This window comes from Rhinatrema bivittatum, chromosome 6 (assembly GCF_901001135.1).
Source record: "Rhinatrema bivittatum chromosome 6, aRhiBiv1.1, whole genome shotgun sequence".
Taxonomy (NCBI): Eukaryota; Metazoa; Chordata; class Amphibia; order Gymnophiona; family Rhinatrematidae; genus Rhinatrema; species Rhinatrema bivittatum.
The window spans coordinates 251,202,090-251,225,605 of NC_042620.1; the positions used below are offsets into that span (position 1 = coordinate 251,202,090).

Consider the following 23,516-nt stretch of genomic DNA (forward strand, 5'->3'; position numbering starts at 1 on the left):
AGCGTTCCTTAATGTTGGAGCAACCATGGAAAATGCCCACTCTCTTTTGAAGCTGCCTTAATTGAAGGAATCACTAACAGCTCTTGATCCTGTGAATGAAATGCAAGCATGGGGCTATAAGGATGTAAAATATCCTTTAAATATTGCAGTTTTTCCTCACACAAGTACCTATAATTAAAAACTCACCTGAGCTAAAAGATTCCAATTTATCCCTGTCAACTGAAAAGCAAAATGTTAATACAAACAAAAAAACATACTTTGAAATGTTTGTATGCTAATGCCAGAAGTCTATGAAGTAAAATGGGAGAATTAGAATGTATAGCAGTGAATGATGACATAGACTTAACTGGCATCTCAGAGACATGGTGGAAAGAGGATAACCAATGGGACAGTGCTATACCAGGGTACAAATTTATATTGCAATGTCAGAGAGGAGCATCTTGGTGGCGAGGTGGCGCTTTATGTCCAGGATGGCATAGAATCCAACAGGATAAAGATCCTGCATGAGACTAATTGCACAATCAAATCTTTATCGGTAGAAATCCTTTGTGTGTTGGGGAAGAGTATAGTGATAGGAGTATACCACCATCCACTTGTCCAAGATGGTAAGACAAGACAGTGAAATGCTAAGAGAAATTAGGGAAGCTAACCAAATTGGTAGGGCAGAAATAATGGGAGATTTCAATTACCAAACACACAAAATTCTCTTAGTGAAAAATCCCACGATTGAAATGAATTATATAGAAACACGTGGTATTGAAAAATTAAACAATCACAACGCTATGAACTTTTATCTTGTATGTTTAAGGACCATCATACCACCCACAGTGCTCACAAGTCAAACTTGCATCTCATGCACTTTCACGGGGTCACATTTAATCAATTGGTCCAGATGGAAGGCATCAAAGTTCAATTTTGTGTACTTTTTATGAATTTTTTACTATATATATTAAAAAGGCAACTTCCCTTGTTTCTGGGTTATCGGGGTTACTTATCCCGTAGCTGTCGGGGTAACTTGTCCAGCTACGGGATAAGTAACCCCGATAACCCAGAAACAAGGGAAGTTGCCTTTTTAATATATATAGTAAAAAATTCATAAAAAGTACACAAAATTGAACTTTGATGCCTTCCATCTGGACCAATTGATTAAATGTGACCCCGTGAAAGTGCATGAGATGCAAGTTTGACTTGTGAGCACTGAGGGTGGTATGATGGTCCTTAAACATACAAGATAAAAGTTCATAGCGTTGTGATTGTTTAATTTTTCAATACCACGTGTTTCTATAGATTTCAATTACCCCAATATTGACTGGGAAAGTGAAATATCAGGGCATGCTGGAGAGATAAAGTTCCTAGATGGAATAAATGACAGTTTTATGGAGTAATTGGTTCAGGAACTGATGAGAGAGGAAGAAATTTTAGATCCAATTTTCAGTGGAGCACAGGATTTGGTGAGAGAGGTAATGGTGGTTGGGCCACTTAGCAATAGTGATCATAAAATGATCAAATTTGAATTAATGACTGGAAGGGGCAATAAGTAAATCCACGGCTGTAGCACTAAACTTTCAAAAGAGAAACTGATAAAATGAGAAAAATAGTTTAAAAAAAACCTAAAAGGTGCAGGTACAAAGGTAAACAGTGTGCAACAGATGTAGACATTGTTAAAAAAATACCATCTTAGAAGTGCAGTCCAGATGTATTCCATGCATTAAGAAAGGTGGAAGGAAGGTCAAACGATTGCCAGCATGGCTAAAAGGTGAGGTGAAAGAGGCTATTTTAGCCAAAAGATCTTCATTCAAAAATTGGAAGAAGGATCCATCAGAAGAAAATAGGATAAACCATAAGCATTAGCAAGTTAAATGTAAGATATTGATAAGACAGGCTAAGGGAGAATTTGAAAAGAAGTTGCCCGTGGAGGCAAAAACTCATAATAAAAACATTTTAAAATATATCCAAAGCAGAAAGCCTGTAAGGGAGTCGATTGGACTGTTAGATGATCGAGGGGTTAAAGGGGCACTTAGGGAAGATAAGGCCATCATGAAAAGATTAAAAAATTCTTTGCTTTGGTGTCTACTGAAGAGGATGTTAGGGAGATGCCCGTTCTGGAGACAGTTTTCAAGGGTGATGATTCAGATGAACTGAACCAAATCACGGTGAACCTGGAAGATGTGGTAAGCTAGACTAGCAAACTGAAGAGTAATAAATCACCTGGACTGGATGGTATATACCCCAGGGTTCTGAACTAAAATATACTGGATGGTATATACCCCAGGGAAAGAACTAAAAAATGAAATTTCAGACTTATTTCAATTAATTTGTGTTATGGTTATTGATGGTTGGGTGGATCCTTGGACATTGTGGCAGCTGACCACACCCACAGGGGGCAGGCCTGTGAGGGACCACGGTGTCAGGCTAGACTCTGGACCAGGGCCGCCATCAGGGCAGTATTCTTGGGCCTGCAGTATGGGGCCCCAGGATCTACTGCCACATATGGGGGCCCGCAGCCGCCAGGCGGCAGGTGCGCTTGGGGGATGTATTAGTTCATGGCAAAGAGGCCCACTGAGGCTCTCTCCGACAGTCTGTCGCCCAGGGGCCTACTGAAACCTGGAGCCGGCCCTGGGTGCGGGCCCCAGAGAAGGGAGAGAATCAATGCTATGCGTGTCTTTTAGACACGCATAGCATTGATTTACAGAGCACCGCAGACAGAGACTCGTCCGCGCGCTCTGTCCTGCCAGCGTTCACTGTCTGACGCGGCTGTGACAGTATGCGCCGGCAAAGCGCGCGGGCCGTCGCTGTCTGCTTGCTAGCTGGAGGCCGAGGAGCCGCGGAGTCTGAATGCTTGTGGCCCAGACATTTTGGCTGTATGGGGCCTCAAAATTCCTGATGGCGGCCCTGCTCTGGACACACAAACACACAGGTCAATACAGTAGTGCGGCCGCTGTTACCCTGTTTCTAACCCGCCTTTTACTCACAATTTGGCCGCGTTAGCCCAACCCGAGATTCACTATCCCCTTTAACCCATTCTTACCGCCTCTTTAAATCAACGAGTAACCCCTTCCGCCCACGGCATGTATATGAGATGTAAATGATCGGATTAGCTATTCCCCCCCATTCAGTAACGCGCGTCCCGACTATCGCCTTTTTAACCTGCAGTTTAGCCACGCGTTTAACCTGCTAATGTACCGCCTACCCCTATACCTGCGTTAGAGGCAGGGGTAAGGGTAGACGGCAAACTTTCCCCCAAAAGGAAACCTAAAAACCTAAAATCCCCTCCTCCCGAAGCGACTCGATATGTTACCAACTTACTTTTTGTTGCTTTTTCAGCCCTTTCAGCCTTCTCTGCCATCCTCCGGAGGGGGCAGCCGGCGGCGAAAGCGGCTTCCAACGGTCCCCGCGCAGGTCCCGGTTCTCCTGGCTCAGCAGCTCCAGCTGCACCTCCAGCTCCTCGATGCACCGCCGCTGCGTCTCCAATAACTTCTGCTGGCTCTTGATGATGTTGTTCAGCTCCAGCAGGTACTCCACGGCGTGGTTCGTGCTCTCGGCTCCAATGGCTAGAGCCAGCGAAGCGCATGACGTCACGGCGCGAGCGAAGCGAAGCGTACTTTCATTGGCTTGAGCGCCCAAATTGGGCGCTCAAGCCAATGAAAGCACATGGACGGGCGTGCGTGACGTACGCCATGACGTCACGCACGCGCGTTCATGTGCTTTCATTGGCTTGAGCGCCCGTCAATTTGGGCGCTCAAGCCAATGAAAGTACTCTTCGCTTCGCTCGCGCCGTGACGTCATGCGCTTCGCTGGCTCTAGCCATTGGCTTGAGCGCCCAAATTGACGGGCGCTCAAGCCAATGAAAGCACATGAACGCGCATGCGTGACGTCACGGCGTACGTCACGCACGCCCGTCCATGTGCTTTCATTGGCTTGAGCGCCCGTCAATTTGGGTGCTCAAGCCAATGAAAGTACGCTTCGCTTCGCTCGCGCCGTGACATCATGCGCTTCGCTGGCTCTAGCCATTGGAGCTGAGATCCCGAACCACGCCGTGGAGTACCTCCTGGAGCTGAACAACATCATCGAGAGCCAGCAGAAGTTATTGGAGACGCAGCGGCGGCGCATCGAGGAGCTGGAGGTGCAGCTGGAGCGGCTGAGCCAGGAGAACCGGGACCTGCGCGGGAACCGCTGGAAGCCGCTTTCGCCGCCGGCTGCCCCCTCCGGAGGACGGCAGAGAAGGCTGAAAGGGCTGAAAAAGCAACAAAAAGTAAGTTGGTACATGTCGAGTCGCTTCGGGAGGAGGGGATTTTAGGTTTTTAGGTTTTCTTGGGTTAAAGTTGGGATCCACTTCCTGGTGCCTGTCATTTCAAATGTCATTTGAAATGACATTTGAAATGACAGGTACCAGCGCACCCAGGATACTGTATAGGCGCTGTATAAAGAGCGCCTATACAGTAAAATGGGTTGCGCGGGCCTAACGCTTCATGGACGCTTCTTGGACGCGGCTTGCATTTGCAAGCTATTTAAATACAGTATCGAGCGGTAGGTGGGCAGGACTGTGCGTGTGGCAAACGCGGGTGCGCCTAGCACTAACGCAGCTCTTCCTACCGCTCCTTACTGTAACGGCCCGACAGATTTGAATCTTTATTTAAACAGTTTTGGAAACCACCAGAGGTGGCAGTAGTGAGTAGTAGATGTTGAGCCCGGCTGGGCGAGTATCCCAGAGGATGTTGGAACAGCGAATCCTCTGCTTGGCTGTGCTGTAGTGGAAAGAGACTGAGAGTTATGAGTACACAGTGAGAAACATACAGAGTCCCAGGTAGAATAGGAGAAGCTCCGAGACAGGTAGAGCAGGCCCTCGAGGAGCGAGTACCTGATCCCTTAGAGTAGAGAGACTCGGTGGTATTGTACTCACACAGCGATTCCACTACATGAGAGGTCTGGCACTAGAACAGAGGGCAGGCCCTCGAGGAGCGAGTACCTGGTTCCAGGGAAGCAGTACTGTGGAATAGATGGTAGTTGTACTCACAGATGGAAACTGTTAGTGAAGTCTTCCAAGTAGAAAGGGTTCTAGATGCAGGCAGCGACTCAGGGAACATGGGCCCTCGAGGAGCGAGTACTGGTTTCCTGATAGCACCTGATAGAAGCAGAAGAGGCTCCCGAAGAGCAGATACCCCATTAGCAAAAGAGTTCCAGATAACGCTGAAGTGGCAGAGTAGCTTCGGTATGGAGAGCGAATCCCATCCGTAGAATTCCGGTTGCTAACTTGATTAGCTAGCAAACGTTGTAGGCTTAAATATCCGGGCAGCATGACGTCATCTCAGGGGGATGCCCCTGAGGTTCATGCCAACGAGGAAATAAAGATGAGAGCGGCGTGCGCACGCGAGCCCAATGGTACCTTGGAGGAGCATGGCGGGAAGCAGTACCAAAGCCGGTCCGGGGACGCCGGAGAGGTCGGCAGACGGATGCCGCGGCAGCAGCCAGTCGTCTGAGGTGAGCGGGAGGAGCCGCAAGAAGAGTGAGGTAGGCGGGGCGAAGCCGTCGTAGACCAACGGTCGCAACAATTTGCAACCTATCATTAAAATCATCTGTTTTACCTGAAGACTGGAAGATGGCCAATGTAACCCCAATATTGAAAAAGGGCTCCAGTGGTGATCCGAGAAACTATAGATCAGTGAGCCTGACTTCAGTCCCGGGAAAAATCATGGAAACTGTTATAAAGAATAAAATCACAAAACATTTAAATAGACATGGTTTAATGGGACACAGCCAGCATGGATTTACCCAAGGGAAGTCTTGCCTCACAAAATCTTCTACATTTTTTGAAGGGGTGAATAAAAATGTAAACAAAGATGTACCGGTAGATGTGGTGTATTTAGATTTTCAGAAGATGTTCGATAAAGTCCCCAATGAGAGGCTTCTAAGAAAACTAAAAAGTCATGGGATAGGAGGCAATGTCCTTTTGTGGATTGGAAACTGGTTAAAAGACAGGAAACAGAGAGTAAGATTAAATGGTCTGTTTTCACAGTGGAAAAAGGTAAACAGTGTAGTGCTTCAAGTATCTGTACTTGGACCGGTGCTTTTTAATATATTTATAAATGATCTGGAAAGGGGTATGATGAGTGAGGTGATCAAATTTGCTGATGACATAATATTTTGCAGAGTAGTTAAATCTCAAGCGGATTGTGATAAATTGCAGTAGGACCTTGCGAAACTGGAAGATTGGGCTTCCAAATGGCAGATGAAATTTAACATAGACAAGTGTGAAGTGATGTATATAGGGAAAAATAACCCTTGTAGTAGTTACACAATATTAGGTTCTATCTTCGTAGTTACCACCCAGGAAAGAGATCTAGGTGTTGTAGTGGATAATACATTGAAATTGTTGGCTAAGTGTGTTGTGGCAATCAAAAAAGCAAACAGAATTTTAGGAATTATTAGGAAGAGAATGGCAAATAAAACGATGGATGTCATAATGCCTTTATTTCGCTCCATGGTGAGACCACATCTTGAATACTGTATGCAATTCCGCTTGCCACATCTCAAAAAACATAAAATTGCACTGGAGAAAGTACAGAGAAGGGTGACCAAAATGATAAAGGGCATGGAACGGCTGCCCTATGAGGAAAGGCTAAAGAGATTAGAGCTGATCAGCTTGGAGAAGAGACGACTGAGGAGGGAAATGATAGAGGTGTACAAAATCAAGAAAGGACTTGAACAGGTTAATGTAAATCGGTTATTTACTCTCTCGGATAGTAGAAGGACTAGGGGGCTCACCATGAAGTTGGCAAGTAGCTCATTTAAAACAAATCGAAAAAAAATATTTTTCACTCATCGCATAGTTAAGCTCTGGAATTCATTGCCAGAGGATGCGGTTCTGGCAGTTAGTGTTACTGGGTTTAAAAAAGATTTGGATAGGTTCCTAGAGGAAAAATTCATAAACTGCTATTAATAAATTATCAATAGTAGATTGAGATTTATTTAATGTTTGGGCACTTGCCAGGTACTTATGACTTGGATTGGCCACAGTGGGGAAACAGTGGTCTGACCCAGTATGGCATATCTTATGTTCTTATGTAAATATTAATAAAACTATTTTAAATTATTTTCTATATTGAACTGACAACCAAAGTAATTGCTTTAACACAGAAGCAATAGGAAAATGGGGAAAAAAAAAAGTTTAGTTCGTTGAAAACAAAATGAAAATAGGCTCATTCATCATGTTTTCTTTTTTTTTTCCAACAAATGTACAACCCTAATTGCCATAGTCTTCACTGCAGCTTACAAATGCTGTGCAGGACCTTATAAGGCTGCATGCTGGAGAAAGATATATCTTGCCTGTTCCAAAGTACTCCAAAGACTGTGCTAAAGTTGGAACATGCTCAGATAAAACAATAACAAAACATCAACAACCCTACAAGGGGTGCTGGAGTGCCATTTTAACTAGCCAACATGGATTTCTTCACCGGAAACGCAGTGAGTACATGAAACAACCTCCCAGAGGAGGTGGTGGGAACAAAGACAATATCAGAATTGCAGAAAGCATAAGACAAGGGCTGAGGATTGCCCATGCTGGGGAAGTAAGGATAAAGCCAGAAGTTAGAGATATATACTGACGTAAGAAGGAAGGAAGAATAAGCAAACTGGACGGGCCAGGATATCTTAATTTGCCTTCATATTCTCTGGGGGGGGTTTTTTTTAGTGGTTAAACTTCTTATTAAGAGAATTAATAAACCCTTGAATCCATCAAATATCAACTTATGTCTCTCTCTCTCTCCTCTTTCTGGCTTCCAGATTTGGATTCAGTGCCACTCTTCTTGTCAGACATTTCGAAGCTGACCTCATCCCTTCCCCAGCTCCGCAGCACCAGGAGGCCACCACTGAAGAGTCAGAGCAATGGTAAGTATCGGTGATGTGAGTGTGCGATCTCAAAAGGACTGACCCCCCCAGAAGAGCAGGGAAGGAAATGCAAAGACAGTCTTGCCATCCCTGTCCTGTGCAGTGCTTCCAGAGAACACGGAACGGCAGTCACAGTCACACCTTATTTTTTTTTTTGTTTTAATTTGTTCCTTATTAAACAGTCATCCTTTTTAAATTAAACATTTTACTAAGTTATTGGAAAAGTCTTTCAATTGCTTTCTCTGAATCCATAGGAGCAGCCATATTCAGAGCAGTGCCACTGTAACATCACATCAGCCCTCAAAGTGGAAAATAATAAGCATGGCAACCATTTTTGCGATTTATCATTATTCTGATCCTTCTCAATTTCTTCTCTATACATACCTGGGAACTATGGAGTATTATTCACCCTGAGATTAGCAGAAGGGAGCGAATTCACTCAGTGCTCACATCATAGTGCCATAATACAGGCACTAATACAGCAACTTGCGTGAAAGGTATATCAACGCCTACAAAGCCATTTCTGGCACCACCGTGTGTGGCAGAAAACACTACTGCCCCACTTCTCTCTCCTGGATTTTACTTACCATCCTCCATCCCCCCACCGCCATCTTCCCCTTTCCTCTCCTCAATCTCCTCTGCAACTTTAACTCCATAAGGTCTGCTTGGGCTCTTCTTCATTCGTCCTTTGCACAGGTGTCTGACTTCTCCGTGTGCCCCTCTGTCCATCTCTGCTGCTCCCATGCGTGGCGTGCATTAATCCTGCTGCCTCCTGTACCTGCTGCTGCTGCTGGAATGGACTGGGACTGCCTATTTTGTTGGATCCTGGAACCCGGTTCCAATTTGCTTTGAGCCCTGTATCACACACTCAGCTGGTACCTGGTATCCTGGGCTTAAAATGTAAAAGGAGATTCCAGCAAAATGGAGGAGCATTCTTGCAGGGTTTACTAAGTCTTGCTGGTTCGGTCCTATTGAAACTTTTTCTCTGACAACACCTTGGTGTTCTTTTTTTTTTCTCTCCAGACAATAATGGTTTCCTTCTGTTTGGAACTCTGGAGCTGAAATTGCATTCCATCCAAGGGCTCCAGACCCCAGCCAGTAAGTGATTCTAGAACTGATATTTCTAGGATTCTCTCCCATTTTGTGCCTATGTATTTTCTCTTGTTCTTATAATGGCAGGTTCTTCAATTTCATTCCCCGACGCATCTTGCAACCTTTGCCTTTTGTCACAGGATGTGCTGTAGGGAATGGTGCAGGAAGGCTGACCATGAGGAGTACTCACAGCTCCTGCAGGAGGTGCTGTAAGGAATGGCATTGGAGGCCATGCTGTGAGTAGAGGTCACAGCTCCTGCAGTCCCAGCTTCGCTTAGCAGCAGTCTCTATTGAAATGGTATAGGAGTGCTGAATAAAGGGGAAGCCCAGGGCTCCAACAGACGCTGTTTCTCCTAGCAGGAGGCACGTTAGGGAATGGCGCTGGAGGGCGCTCGTAGCATCATAACTCCCACCTGCCAGCCCTCCTTACAAGCATGCCGTCTCATGCCAGACACCGAACCTCTCCAGCAAGGTGTGGCATGGGCAATTGCAAACAGCCCAAGGTGTTATTGTTGACCAGAGATATGAGGGAGGAAGCAGAGAGAAAATTATAAAATGGGTATCTACAAGGCACCTCCTCTCAGCAGGAGTAAAATTAAAAACAGCATTTGCTAAGTAGTGCAAGAGACAGCACTAACAAAGCTAGAGTAGTGGCCGAAGATAACCATTTTTACTTCTTATAAAAAGCTTTTTTAAAAAGTACATCCTACCGGCCTATATAAACATGTGGAACCAATGCAAGCACGTAATATAACCTGTACAGTTTGACATCAGAACTACGTTTATAACGCCTACAATAACTGTGTTAACAATCGCATGAATATTTTGAACACTATGTTAAACATCCAAACCTTTTACACCGTTGTGATGTTGAAACCGAACAACGGTATATAAAACTCAATAAATAAATAAATAAATATAATAATTTCACTTTTAAGAACAAATATCACACAATCATTAATTTTTTTTTCAACCTTTATCCCAATATACTGTTTTCAGTCTCGTCCTGTTCTTTTGTCAGGATTCTCCTGATTTTTGTTTCCTTGGTCTCTGCTTTTTTTTCTGTGTTTTCTCCTCTCATCTCTAGTTTTCCTTTCTTGCATCCAAAGTATTGTTAAAATGTATATTTTTTTGTAGAACATCACCAAATCCATCACTTCCTTTCTGAGCACACTACCAACATTTTTATCCAATGTCTTATTACTTCCTGCTTAGACTACTCTTTCTCACAGGTCTCTTACTGGACCATCTCTCCCCACCACAACCTAATCAAAATGAAACTGTGTGACTTATCTTCCCTCATTGTCATTATGAGCACGTAACCCCTGTTCAATGCTGTTCTTGGACACAAGGGCATACATTAGCTGGTTGCTGAGGGGTCATTTTTTGGGGCTTCCGGGTTCTTCCGTCAGGGGGGAAGACTTGCTTCAGGGCCTTTAGAGTTTTTATGTACTTCCAATAGAAAACAACTCAATAAAAGAGGTCAATATTATCAGCGCATTCAGCACTATTTTGCTAGATAAGTGTAACTACTTATGCGGCTAAGTTGTGGCCTCTGAATATGCGCCTATGATCAGCGACCGCCATTTAACCATATAAAACATTTATATAGCTAAGATGTTAACCGCATAACTTGTAGGCATGTAGTGGGTAGATTGGGGTGGAGTGAGTTTGCCGTATAAGTTATGCGGCTAACTACCGATAGTCAGTCTTAGCTGCATACGTTATGCGGCTAATTTAGACGTGCCATAGAACAGATCTAAACTCAGACGTATATAACTTATATGGCTTAGCGCGGATGTATGTACGTATATTCAGAGGCTTAGCCATGCCGCTGAATATACCTTGTAACTTAGCCGGATAAGTTATATCCGGCTAAGTTACTTAAACGGCCAGCTTTGAATATTCACCTCTCTATGTTTACTCAGGCATATGTGGAATGGTAATGATCTGACAAAGTGTATACCTTCTTCTAGTAACATCCACAACAGAGATTAATATTTTTGTGACGGTTTAGGATTTACAGTTCGCCAACCAGCAAGGGCTTCCTCTGACTTCCTGACTTCTATCAGGTTACTCATTAGAGTCCTCCCAGATTGCGAGCTTCCTTTTCCCTCCTTTTGATATCTGAATGCAAGCTCCTTCTCCAGTGAAAATGCAGGGACGTTTCCCTGGATCTGGTTCTCAAAGGAGGTGGCTGAAATAATAAAGGCAAAAAGAACAGCATTCAAGAAGTATAAAGGATCCCAAAAGGAGGAGCACAGGGAAGATTTACCTGTTGAAACTGAGGGAGACGAAGAAAGGAATCAGGAAAGCAAAAGGTCAAGTGGAAGAAAGGATTGCCAAAGAGGTAAAGCGAGGTGACAAAACATTTTTCAGATATACCAGAGAAAGAAGGGAGGCCTGAAGTGGTGTAGTGAAATTGAAAGGCGACAAAGATCAATGTGTGGAGAGAGACGAAGAAAGGGCAGAAACATTAAACAAATACTTCAGTTCAGTACTCACAATGAAAACCCAGGAGAAGGACCATTGCCGCTTGAGAAGACTGAAGGTGGGGGTTCCTGTTTACAGAAGAGAATATATGGGAAGAGCTGGAAAAACTGAAAGTGGACAAAGCCATGGGGCCGGATGAGGTTCATCCCAGGTTGCTATGAAAACTCAGAGGTGCTGGCGGGTCCGCTGAAAGACCTGTTCAGTAGATTCCTGGAAACAGGAGTGGTGCTTTGTGACTGAAGAGCTGTGGTGGTCCCGCTTCACAAGAGTGGTAGCAGAGAGGAGGCTGGAAACTACAGGCCGGTTAGCCACACCTCAATGGTGAGAAAATGAATGGAGACCCTGCTGAAGGTAAGGATAGTGAACTATCTACAATTCATTGGGTTGCTGGAGCCGAGGCAGCAAGGATTCACTGGGGAAGGTCCTGTCAGACAAATCTTATTGATATTTTTGGACTGGGTGACTAGAGAATTGGATCAAGGAAGAGTGCTCGATGTGATTTACTTAGATTTCAGGAAAGTTTTTTATACAGTCCTACATAGGAGGCTCATGAATAAAATGAGAAACTTGGGCATGGGCACCAAGATGGTGGAGTGGACAACAAACTGGTTGTCTGACAGGAGTCCGCATGTAATGGTAAATGGAACCTACTCTGAAGAGAGAACAGTGATAAGTGGCATGCCCCAGGGATCAGTTTTGGGACTGGTTCTGTTCAATATCTTTGAGCAACATTGCGAAAGGGATAGAAGGTAAAGTTTGTCTATTTGCGGGTGATAGTAAGATCTGCAACAGAGGGGACAGAATAAAAAATGATTTAAGAAAGCTTGAAGAGTGGCTTGAAGACTTGGCAGCTGGGATTCAATGCCAAGAAGTGCAGAGTCATGTACAATATCTGGGATGCAGTAATCCAAAAGAGTTGTATGTGATGGGGGTGAAAGACTAATGTGCATGGACTGGGAGAGGGACTTTAGGGTAATAGTGTCTGAAGATCTGAAGGTGATGAAGCAATGTGATAAAGTGATAGCTATAGCCAGAAGAATGCTGGGCTGCATAGAGAGAAGAATAATCAGTAAGAAAAAGGAGGTGATAATGCCCTTGTACAGGTCCTTAGTGAGGCCTCACTTGGAATACTGTGTTCAGTTCTGGAGACTGTATCTCAAAAAAGATAGAGACAGGATGTAGGCAGCCCAGAGAAGGGTGACTAAAATGGTGTGGGGTCTGTATTGGAAGACTTATGAGGAGAAGCTGAAGGATCTGAATATGTAAACTCTGGAAGAGAGAAGGTACAGGGAGATAGGATGCAGACCTTCAGATACCTGAATGGATTCAAGGATGCATGTTTCTTGAATTTTTTCCAGAGGAAAGCGAACAGTAGAACTAGGGTTCACAATATGAAACTTCAGGGGGGACAACTCAGAACCATCAGGAAATATTTCTTCACGGAGAGGGTGGAGGATGCCTGGCATGCCCTTCCAGAAGAGGTGGTTATCTCCCAGGCACCCTTCCAGAAAAAAGTGCCTGGGAGATAACAAGCATGGAGCAGCAGCTGCTTCCTCTAACAGAAAACATGTGGATTACTACTTAACCAATTAGCTTACATGATTTTGATGCAACTGTGTCATCACTCTCTGCTTTGAAGGTGGGGGGGGGGGGGGGAGAGGGGGGAATTGGATTCAGACAAAACCAACACTGGGCACTGACTTTTATGGCCCAGGGTACTGATATGCAGACATTAGGGAAAAAGCGTAGAACTGCTTCTACTGCCAAATCCAAAAGCAATGCATGTTCAAGCATCACCCTGTAAAAACGTTGAGGGCAATAATTTTGTTATGGGTTTGACAGTTGCTGGTTTTGATTTTTAATATTATTACGCTTAACATAAGGCTTGGGAGTAACCTGCACAGAGCAATAGTTTCTACCATAAGCAGCTTGCTGGGCAGACTGGATGGACCATTTGGTATTTTTCTGCCGACATTACTATGTTAGAAAGTTACTAAGGCCTTATTTTACCCTATTCTTCCAGGATGTTACAGGAATGGCTTTGGGTGTAATTAGAAAATCACTGTTCAGGGCCAGCCTCCAGGCACCAGAGGGGTAGCTGTCGCTTTATGTGCTCATTCGATCTGCATGCCCTGGTCTCCGCAATCTAGGCCCAGAGTCTCCGGAATCCAACAATTGAAGAAGCCCTCAGGTCAGAGCCCTCTACCCCTTTCAAAAACCCCACCAGCCGCAAGTTTTTTCCCTTGCCATGATTTTCCATGTCGACAAGTTTAGCAGTGATTGCAGCCACCTGTTGCTCCAGAGCATCAATCTTTGATCGCACTCCTGAGAGAGAGCTCCAGCTCCTCAAAACGTCACCATCTCCTCTGTATGGGTCATGCTCTTGAACCAACTCCACCAGAGTGGCTACCTTCTTCACTACAACCCGGAGCTCCCCGTGGATGCCAGCAGTGAGTTTATCAGGAGAACTTCTCAAACAATTCCTGTAATGCCTTTGTGGTGTCCAGGAAGGGGGTCAAGAGGGCAGGCCATTCTTCATCCAGGGGATGCTCCTCTACTGCATCAGGTTTGCCAGTGGAAGTATTTTTGGGTTCCTCTGAACTTTCCCACCGCTATCGCCCCAGATAGCCAGCAAGGAGTTCCTACATTGTTTCTTGTTCATGGCTAATTTAGTTTGCCCAGTATAAAAGCCAATAAATAAAGGATAATGTGCTTAGGGCCCAGGGAGCTCACCACACCACCGTCTACTGAGATCCCAGGTATCATGTGACCCCCCCCCCCCCTCCCAAATATTCTGTTTTGATATTTCCTTGCTCTCCAGACTTGCTTACTCCTGTAATGGCTGGTATCAGTGGGATGTCCTGATCGATTTTAGGGTTTCTTGCATTATGGGATCTAACAAATAGTATGGTGACCATGGGTAAAATGAATTGACTGTAAATATATTCTCTGTGGCAATAAATATAAAGGTCCATATTCAGTCACTGTCTGGCCAGCTAACTTTGGAGGTATATTCAGTAGTGCATCTGCACTGTTGAATATCGCCAGCTATCTTAAATTTAGCTGGCTAATTTTCTCTGACTTACTTCAGGGGAGCTCTATGGCCCAACCAGACTTAGCCACTAAGTTAGCCAGTTAACTTTGAATATCGGAGTTAGCCAGATAACTTAGCTGGACTAACTCAACTCCTCCCATTTATGCCTCTGGAATACCCCTAACTGATGGCCTAATTTACTGAGCACTTTTCCCATAGACACAGAATGGGAGAAAAGCTTTAGTAAATCAGGCTCTTAGCCGGCTAACTTATCAGTCTGCTAGAATTTAGCTGGATAAGTGCCCAAATGTTCATTTAGGCGGATAACTTCTAAATTATCCGGCTAAATGCTTTTGAATATGGACCTCATAGTACCTATCTCTTGTTTTATAATAAGCACAGACAGTACATGTTACGGCTGTGGCTGCTGTGCAACCGCCTCACCACCAGGGGTCCCTCTAGAGCTGGCTTTCCTGACAGGCCCAGTCCATCTCCTCTGTCCACTCTATGCTCTGGGTGTGCCCTTATAACCCTGCCTGACAGTTGCCTCGGTGCTTCGGCATCGAGCTCACCTGGGCTCCCTGCTCTAGCCTGCCTTGCGTGGCCTTCGGGCCTTCTACCTTGTCTTGCCTTGCCCTGCCTTCGGGCCTTTCCTTGCCTTGCCTTGCGTGGCCTTCGGGCCTTTCCTTGCCTTGCCTTGCCTTGCGTGGCCTTCGGGCCTTTCCTTGCCTTGCCTTGCGCGGCCTCCGGGCCTTCTGTCTTGCCTTGCCTTGTGTGGCCTCCGGGCCTTCTGTCTTGCCTTGCCTTGCTCGGCCTTCGGGCCTTCTGTCTTGCCTTGCTCGGCCTTTGGGCCTTCTGTCTTGCCTTGCCTTGCGCGGCCTTTGGGCCTTCTGTCTTGCCTTGCCTTGCGCGGCCTTTGGGCCTTCTGTCTTGCCTTGCCTTGCGCGGCCTTTGGGCCTTCTGTCTTGCCTTGCCTTGCGCGGCCTTTGGGCCTTCTGTCTTGCCTTGCCTTGCGCGGCCTTTGGGCCTTCTGTCTTGCCTTGCCTTGCGCGGCCTTTGGGCCTTCTGTCTTGCCTTGCCTTGCGCGGCCTTTGGGCCTTTTACCTTGTCTTGCCTTGCCTTGCGCGGCCTTCGGGCCTTTTACCTTGTCTTGTCTTGCCTTGCCCTGCGCGGCCTTCGGGCCTTCTACCTTGTGCTGTGTATGGTCTTCGGACCTTCTGCCCTACCCTGCCTTGCTTACTGTGCATGCGGTCCTACGGGCCCTCTGCTCTATTGTCTGTGTGTGTTTGGCCTACGGGCTCTCTGCCCTGCTTACTGTGTGTGGCCTACGGGCCTTCTGTGTGTGTGTGGCCTACGGGCCTACTGACCTGCCTTGCCCCGCTTACGGTGTGTGGCCTACGGGCCTTCTGTGTGTGTGTGGCCTTCTGTGTGTGTGTGGCCTACGGGCCTACTGACCTGCCTTGCCCCGCTTACGGTGTGTGGCCTACGGGCCTTCTGTGTGTGTGTGTGTGGCCTACGGGCCTTCTGACCTGCCTTGCCCCGCTTACAGGTGTGTGGCCTACGGGCCTTCTGTGTGTGTGTGGCCTACGGGCCTTCTGGCCTGCCTTGCCCCGCTTACGGTGTGTGGCCTATGGGCCTTCTGACCTGCCTTGCTCTGCCGCCTGCCCTGACCCAGCCTAGACCCAGACACTGCTTCTTGCTGTCTGCCCTGACCCAGCCACGGTTTCCAGCCATCCCTGTCTCTCTCCACCTGGAGCCACCCCTTTGGGTGGTGTTCACTACCCCTGAACTCAGCCCAGGCGTAACAGTATGCCGAAGCCATAAATTTCCAGGGGAAGAGATAGCTCTGTGTGCTAAACCGGTGAGTCAACCTTTTTTTTTTCCCTATTACAAGATGCCTCCTTCAAAGTTTTATACCTGCAATTCCTGTCAGACCTTGAATTACCTAAGCTATCAGAACTGTCTAGCCTGTCAACTTGCTGGCCAGGAACACTGGTTGTGCAGTAACTGCAATAAGAGAAATGTCTCTGTTTATCAAGAGTGTTTAAACTGTTCTACTCCACAGCCAGGATGGTGGAAATGTTCCTGTCTTCCGTGCCTTTTGCCTCCAGGCGAACCCTGCCCCCGCTGCAAAGCTAACGGGCCATCTGTTTCTCCCAAAAGCTCAGCTAGTTCTACTACCGGGCGTTCAGCTTCTGGCCCAGTTAGCAACATTATTTCATGTAGCAGTTTGTGGATTAAGCATTCTAGCACTTCATCTCTGGACACTTTTGAAAAAACTTGCTACCAGGAAACAAGTATTAATTCTGAAAATCTTAGAACTCACCAGGTTAAGAAGCCTTCTATAACTTCCACGCTAGAGCCTCGGAAACGAAAGCTGAGAGAAGTAATTAACTCTAGCAGAGCTCTGCTTCCCACAGCTGCACTTAAGACACTAACGAGCACCTTCCCTAGACGTCCTAGAACTTCCTGTGCCCTCTCTAAGCAGCCCCTCCAGAAACAAAAGCAGGAGCTTCTGGCTCAAAGTATCAAGCCCACGGCAGTACAATCTTTGTCCTCCCTGCGCCTTAATTCTAACCTTGTTGCTCTGCCTTCCAAGCGTGCTGCATTACCCCATGAGAGGCCTGAACCTGTTTCATCACCCCAAGAGGGGTCCAAGTCTGCTGCATCTCCCCGCAAGGGGTCCACGCCTGTTTCATCATCCCGAGAGGGGCCTGAACCTGTTTCATCACCCCAAGAGGGGTCCAAGCCTGTTTCATCACCCCGCGAGGGGTCTGAACCTGTTTCATCACCCCGAGAGGGTTCCAAGTCTGTTTCATCACCCCAAGAGGGGTCCAACTCTGCTGCATCACCCTGCGAGGGGTCCAAGCCTGTTTCATCACCCCGAGAGGGGCCTGAACCTGTTTCATCGCCCCAAGAGGGATCCAAGCCTGCTGTCTCACCCCAAGAGGGGGCCAAGCCTGCTTCATCGCCCCGAGAGGGGTCCGAACCTGCTACAACGCCCGGAGAGGTGTGCGAGCCTGCTTCATCGCCCCGAGAAGGCGCCGAGCCTGCTTCATCGCCCCGAGAAGGCGCCGAGCCTGCTTCATCGCCCCGAGAAGGCGCCGAGCCTGCTTCATCGCCCCGAGAAGGCGCCGAGCCTGCTTCATCGCCCCGAGAGGGGTCCGAACCGGCTACAACGCCCGGAGAGGTGTTCGAGCCTGCTTCATCGCTTCGAGTGGAGTCCGAGCCCGCTGCTTCGCCCCCGGAGGGGCTCGAACCGGCCTTGCTGCCGTCCTCGGAGGGGTCCGAACCGGTTTTGCTGCTGCCCCTGGAGGGGTCTGAACCGGTCCTGCTTCCGCCCCCGGAGGGGCTCGAACCGGCCTTGCTGCCGTCCTCGGAGGGGTCCGAACCGGTCCTACTGACAGACTTTCTGACTCAGCCATCCGAGCCTACTGAACTGGCCCTGTTGCAGTCCCCGGAGGGGTCCAAACCGGCCCTGTTGCAGTCCCCGGAGGGGTCCGAACCGGTCCTGCCAACAGACTTTTTGATTCAGCCATCTGAGCCTACTGAACCGGTCCTGCTGCCGTCCCCGGAGGGGTCTGAACCGGTCCTACTGACAGACTTTCTGACTCAGCCATCCGAGCCTACTGAACTGGCCCTGTTGCAGTCCCCAGAGGGGTCCAAACCGGCCCTGTTGCAGTCCCCGGAGGGGTCCGAACCGGTCCTGCCAACAGACTTTTTGATTCAGCCATCTGAGCCTACTGAACCGGTCCTGCTGCCGTCCCCGGAGGGGTCTGAACCGGTCCTACTGACAGACTTTCTGACTCAGCCATCCGAGCCTACTGAACCGGCCCTGTTGCAGTCCCCGGAGGGGTCCAAACCGGCCCTGTTGCAGTCCCCGGAGGGGTCCGAACCGGTCCTGCCAACAGACTTTGTTGTTCAACCATCTGAGCCTGCTGTACCGATCCAGCTGCCGACTCGGGAGGAGTCTGTGCCGGCCCTGATGCCGACCCTGGAAGGGTCCGGACCGTCCCTGCTGTCGTCACAGGAGGGGTTAGCACCTGCCTTGTCGTCTCAAGAGGGGTTATGGACTATTTCACTGCCCCAGGTGGGGTTTGTGTTCCCCTTGTCACCCCAGAAGGGGTTATGGACTGTTTTGTTGCCTCAGGAAGGAATGGAACCTGCCACCTTGCCCCAGAAGAGGTCTAACTCTGCCGCCTTGTCCCAGGAGGGGTTATGGATGATTTTGCTGCCCCAGGTTGGGGTTGTGCCTGCCTTATCACCCCAGGAGGGGTTATGGACTGCCTTGCTGCCTCAGAAAGGAGTTGAACCTGCTGCATCGCCCCCGGAGGGGTCTGACTTTATTATTGAGTACCCCCTGCAAAAATGGGACCCTGGAGGAGGGGGAGGCCTTGAGGGGGGGGTACTGTTACGGCTGTGGCTGCTGTGCAACCGCCTCACCACCAGGGGTCCCTCTAGAGCTGGCTTTCCTGACAGGCCCAGTCCATCTCCTCTGTCCACTCTATGCTCTGGGTGTGCCCTTATAACCCTGCCTGACAGTTGCCTCGGTGCTTCGGCATCGAGCTCACCTGGGCTCCCTGCTCTAGCCTGCCTTGCGTGGCCTTCGGGCCTTCTACCTTGTCTTGCCTTGCCCTGCCTTCGGGCCTTTCCTTGCCTTGCCTTGCGTGGCCTTCGGGCCTTTCCTTGCCTTGCCTTGCGTGGCCTTCGGGCCTTTCCTTGCCTTGCCTTGCCTTGTGTGGCCTCCGGGCCTTCTGTCTTGCCTTGCCTTGCTCGGCCTTCGGGCCTTCTGTCTTGCCTTGCCTTGCGCGGCCTTTGGGCCTTCTGTCTTGCCTTGCCTTGCGCGGCCTTTGGGCCTTCTGTCTTGCCTTGCCTTGCGCGGCCTTTGGGCCTTCTGTCTTGCCTTGCCTTGCGCGGCCTTTGGGCCTTCTGTCTTGCCTTGCCTTGCGCGGCCTTTGGGCCTTCTGTCTTGCCTTGCCTTGCGCGGCCTTTGGGCCTTCTGTCTTGCCTTGCCTTGCGCGGCCTTCGGGCCTTTTACCTTGTCTTGTCTTGCCTTGCCCTGCGCGGCCTTCGGGCCTTTTACCTTGTCTTGTCTTGCCTTGCCCTGCGCGGCCTTCGGGCCTTCTACCTTGTGCTGTGTATGGTCTTCGGACCTTCTGCCCTACCCTGCCTTGCTTACTGTGCATGCGGTCCTACGGGCCCTCTGCTCTATTGTCTGTGTGTGTTTGGCCTACGGGCTCTCTGCCCTGCTTACTGTGTGTGGCCTACGGGCCTTCTGTGTGTGTGTGGCCTACGGGCCTACTGACCTGCCTTGCCCCGCTTACGGTGTGTGGCCTACGGGCCTTCTGTGTGTGTGTGGCCTTCTGTGTGTGTGTGGCCTACGGGCCTACTGACCTGCCTTGCCCCGCTTACGGTGTGTGGCCTACGGGCCTTCTGTGTGTGTGTGTGTGGCCTACGGGCCTTCTGACCTGCCTTGCCCCGCTTACAGGTGTGTGGCCTACGGGCCTTCTGTGTGTGTGTGGCCTACGGGCCTTCTGGCCTGCCTTGCCCCGCTTACGGTGTGTGGCCTATGGGCCTTCTGACCTGCCTTGCTCTGCCGCCTGCCCTGACCCAGCCTAGACCCAGACACTGCTTCTTGCTGTCTGCCCTGACCCAGCCACGGTTTCCAGCCATCCCTGTCTCTCTCCACCTGGAGCCACCCCTTTGGGTGGTGTTCACTACCCCTGAACTCAGCCCAGGCGTAACAGTACAGAAATGGTGGATGCAACTCTGCTCTGACTGTATTTACGTGGCACATTAGTTAGACAAGTTACTCTTCCATAGGGAACATTGAGCATTTCTCAAGTTCTGTGTTGAATATTTGAACTAAGGTACACAAGTTTGGGAAGCAATCTTCTCATGCAAAACTGTGCCAGCTTCCGCCTTGAGCTATATTAGCCTCCTCTGCACCAAGTCCTACTGACCTGACTGCCTATACCTCACTTCTTTACACTTTGGAGAGATAATTCTATGTGCATGGGGTTGGCTTAGATCCACCAGTGCTTAAGATTCGGAACTTGTGGTTCAGCGTGAAACCCCTAGGAGTAGCAATTTACACAGCATGGGGAGCTAGATGGATTTTTCATGCTCCATTCGAGCTATTTTCCGTAGCATACTCCTCTGTCTTCAGAGGAAAATGCAAAAGGACTGATTTACCAAACATATGATATCGTGTGCCCAATGATACATTCCATCTAGTGATACATGTCGCCTTGTCACTTTCAACAGGAGGCACTGTGGGCAATGGTAAAGGAGCGCTAAATGTGAGGGAGATCAGAACTCGTGCAGTCACAGCTTTCCCCAGCAAAACCTGCGCTATAAGGAACAGGAAAGGCTGTGGGGGAGATTCTGACACGTCTTCTATTTCTTCCCAGGTCTTTATTTCTCCCTGGAGATGGACTCCTTTGGCTACTTTGAAAAGTTTGCAGACAGTAGGGACATTGCTCCAGAAGCGGTAATAGACTGGGAAGAGGTAAGAATCGGGTATCTTTGTCCCGGGCACACTGGGATGGTTGCTGAGATCTCTTTGGTGGAAAGGCAGTGCACTCCCTTCTTTCCCCTCTCTCCTGCAGGAATTTGAGCTGCACGCAGATGGGGCCCAGGCCTTGCGACTTCTAGGCTACGAGAGATCTGGAAGAGGGGCCCAGTGTAATCAGAAAAGACTGGTGGGGAGAAGCCAGATACAGGTGGGAGAGGCTACCTTCAGTCCTGTGCATGGCTGAATGTGTCTGTTCTCTACCATTATGGAAAGGATTCAAACAGGGTCTGTAACTTTAGTTCCCTTTGTATTTTATAAACCTTGTGTCCTTGTTTTCACTCTCTCGTTCTCTTTCTCTCCCTCTCCCTATCTCTCCCCTTCTCTGCAATACTTTCTCTTTCCCTTGTCATCTTCTGTTCTCTCCCCCTTTTGATATTCTCCTGTGAGAAAAGCAGAACATGAAAACTGCTAAATACATCTTCTTCCTCTACCCTGAGAATCTTCTCTTTCCTAGGCCAGTCCTAACGAAGGTCCCAAAGTAACAAGCCGCGCTTGATTGTGTGCACGTTTTCCTGCACACAGCTTTACTCCCAAATGCAACAAGGAATTTAGCACCCAAATACAGCACGCGGACTTGAGTAAACCTGAGCGCACAAATAAGCGGTCCTCCCCGTAAATCCCATGTTAGTCAAGGCAGGGGCCTGGAGTTGAGCTGGGGTGCTGGGGTTGTCAGGCTGAGCCAGAGCTAGACTTGCACTGGGAATGGGTTGTGCTGCGGTCGGATTGCAGAGGGAGAGTCAGTGCTGGAGTGGTGCTGGGGGGGGGGGGAGGATCACAGACGTCTGGGGGGGTCAGTCTGGGAAGGTGGGATGCTGGAACGTGCTGCAATTTCAATGGAGCTGAACTGGAGGAGGAAGAAAAGAGTGCAGAGGTGAGGCTGGAAGCAGAGGCGTGGGCTGGGATCAGGCTGGGGGCAGAGTCGTTGGAGACCGTTGAGGGTCCAGCGAGATGGGGGGTAGGAGGGGACGGGACTACTCAGGCAGACTGAGAACAGCATTCAGAATTTCCCGAGATTGGAGTGAGCTAGCATTTGGCTGGGGAGCAAAGGAAAGAGTGTGCTTGGATCAGCCTAGGAAGAGAAAGTGCTGAGCACCTCTTAGTTGATATACCCTCCGTTTGAATGTTCAGCAAGTATCAGCTAGTAGTATCATAGTAACATAGTACATGATGGCAGAAAAAGACCAAAATGGCCCATCCAGTCTTCCCAGCAAGGTGTTTAGGATTGGAACTGCCACTCCGTGCGGGTTACCCCTGGGCCTTCTGTTTAGGATTGAAACTGTTGCTGCTCCATGCCGGTTACTCCATGCCTTTCCTTGAAGCATAATTCAATCATTTCAATGTGGTTTAGGGTTGATCTGCTAGATATAACTCCAATATTTTTTTTTCATCTTCTTGCCAATAAGGGATCCTCTGTGTTTATCCAACGTTTTCTTGACTTCTAATACTGTCCTTGTCTTCACTGCCTCTGCCGGGAGGGCATTCTATGCATCCACCATCCTTTCTGTGAAGTTATATTTTCTGATGTTGTTCCTGAGTCTGTCACCTCGTAGCTTCAAACTGTGACCCCTAGCTTTACAGTTTCCTTTTCATTAAAAATGGTTTGATTATGCATTAATATCCTTTAGGTCTCTGAGGACAAGCAGGATGGCAGTCCTCACACATGGATGACCTCATCTGATGGATCCCAGCACAGAAAACTTAGGTCAGAGTTTCTAGAACTTTGACTGAGCAACACTGATTATGCCACAGATGTTTTATACCATGCAACCATGAGGGGCCCCTTCAGTCTTTCTTTTTCTGTGGAGCCCGGCGGTCATAGTAGGAGTCTGTGTCTCCTTTTCTGTCACGGGGTTGTTTGCTTTTTGGCATCTTTTGTCTCCTGTTCATGTGTTTATCATCAATGCAGGGGCCTACGGTTTTCCCTAATAGTGTCCCTGGATAGGTTTTTCAGTGTTTTCCCTAAATTTCCTTTCATAGTTGTTCACTTCCAGGCAGTGGTGCTGTCAGTGCCCACTGGCCATTGGCAACCACCACCATCAAGTTTGATATTGCATCCCTTATCTTTCATGATGCCATTTCTTCAGGGTTCCAGCCTTTGATGGAAGAGAAATATGTCTATCATGGATTTATTGATTTATTTTTAAAATGTATAGCCCCCCCCAATCCACAGAGCTCAGTGGGTTACATTATACATACACAGTATTAAAAGAAACATAATTCAGTACAATATTGAGATGTAACATTAAACAGACAGAACAAAAACATGCATGGCATTGCATGACATCTGGGGTTGCCCAAAGGATACCGGTCCCATTTTGAATTAATGGAACATCTCTTTGGGTACCAAAAAATTGATCTATCAACATTGGAGGCATTGACATCAATGGACAACAGAGGCACACCGATGGAGGTGGAGTCATCATCATCAGGGGGACC

The 23,516-nt window shown here is 48.3% G+C and overlaps 1 protein-coding gene across 2 annotated transcripts in view; it reads left to right on the forward strand.

Annotated features, from left to right (window-relative positions):
• LOC115094091 (active breakpoint cluster region-related protein-like) overlaps nucleotides 1-23,516 on the forward strand; it is a 107,170-nt gene that overhangs the window by 46,942 nt on the left and 36,712 nt on the right. For both annotated transcript variants that reach the window (XR_003857494.1, XM_029606789.1), the window contains exons 14-17: nucleotides 7,780-7,884; nucleotides 8,908-8,982; nucleotides 20,917-21,014; nucleotides 21,115-21,228. Coding sequence is in view for 1 of the 2 variants with exons in the window: in XM_029606789.1 (XP_029462649.1) it covers nucleotides 7,780-7,884; nucleotides 8,908-8,982; nucleotides 20,917-21,014; nucleotides 21,115-21,228 (392 nt within the window). In the remaining variant the exon portion in view is untranslated. The remainder of the gene's footprint in view (nucleotides 1-7,779; nucleotides 7,885-8,907; nucleotides 8,983-20,916; nucleotides 21,015-21,114; nucleotides 21,229-23,516) is intronic.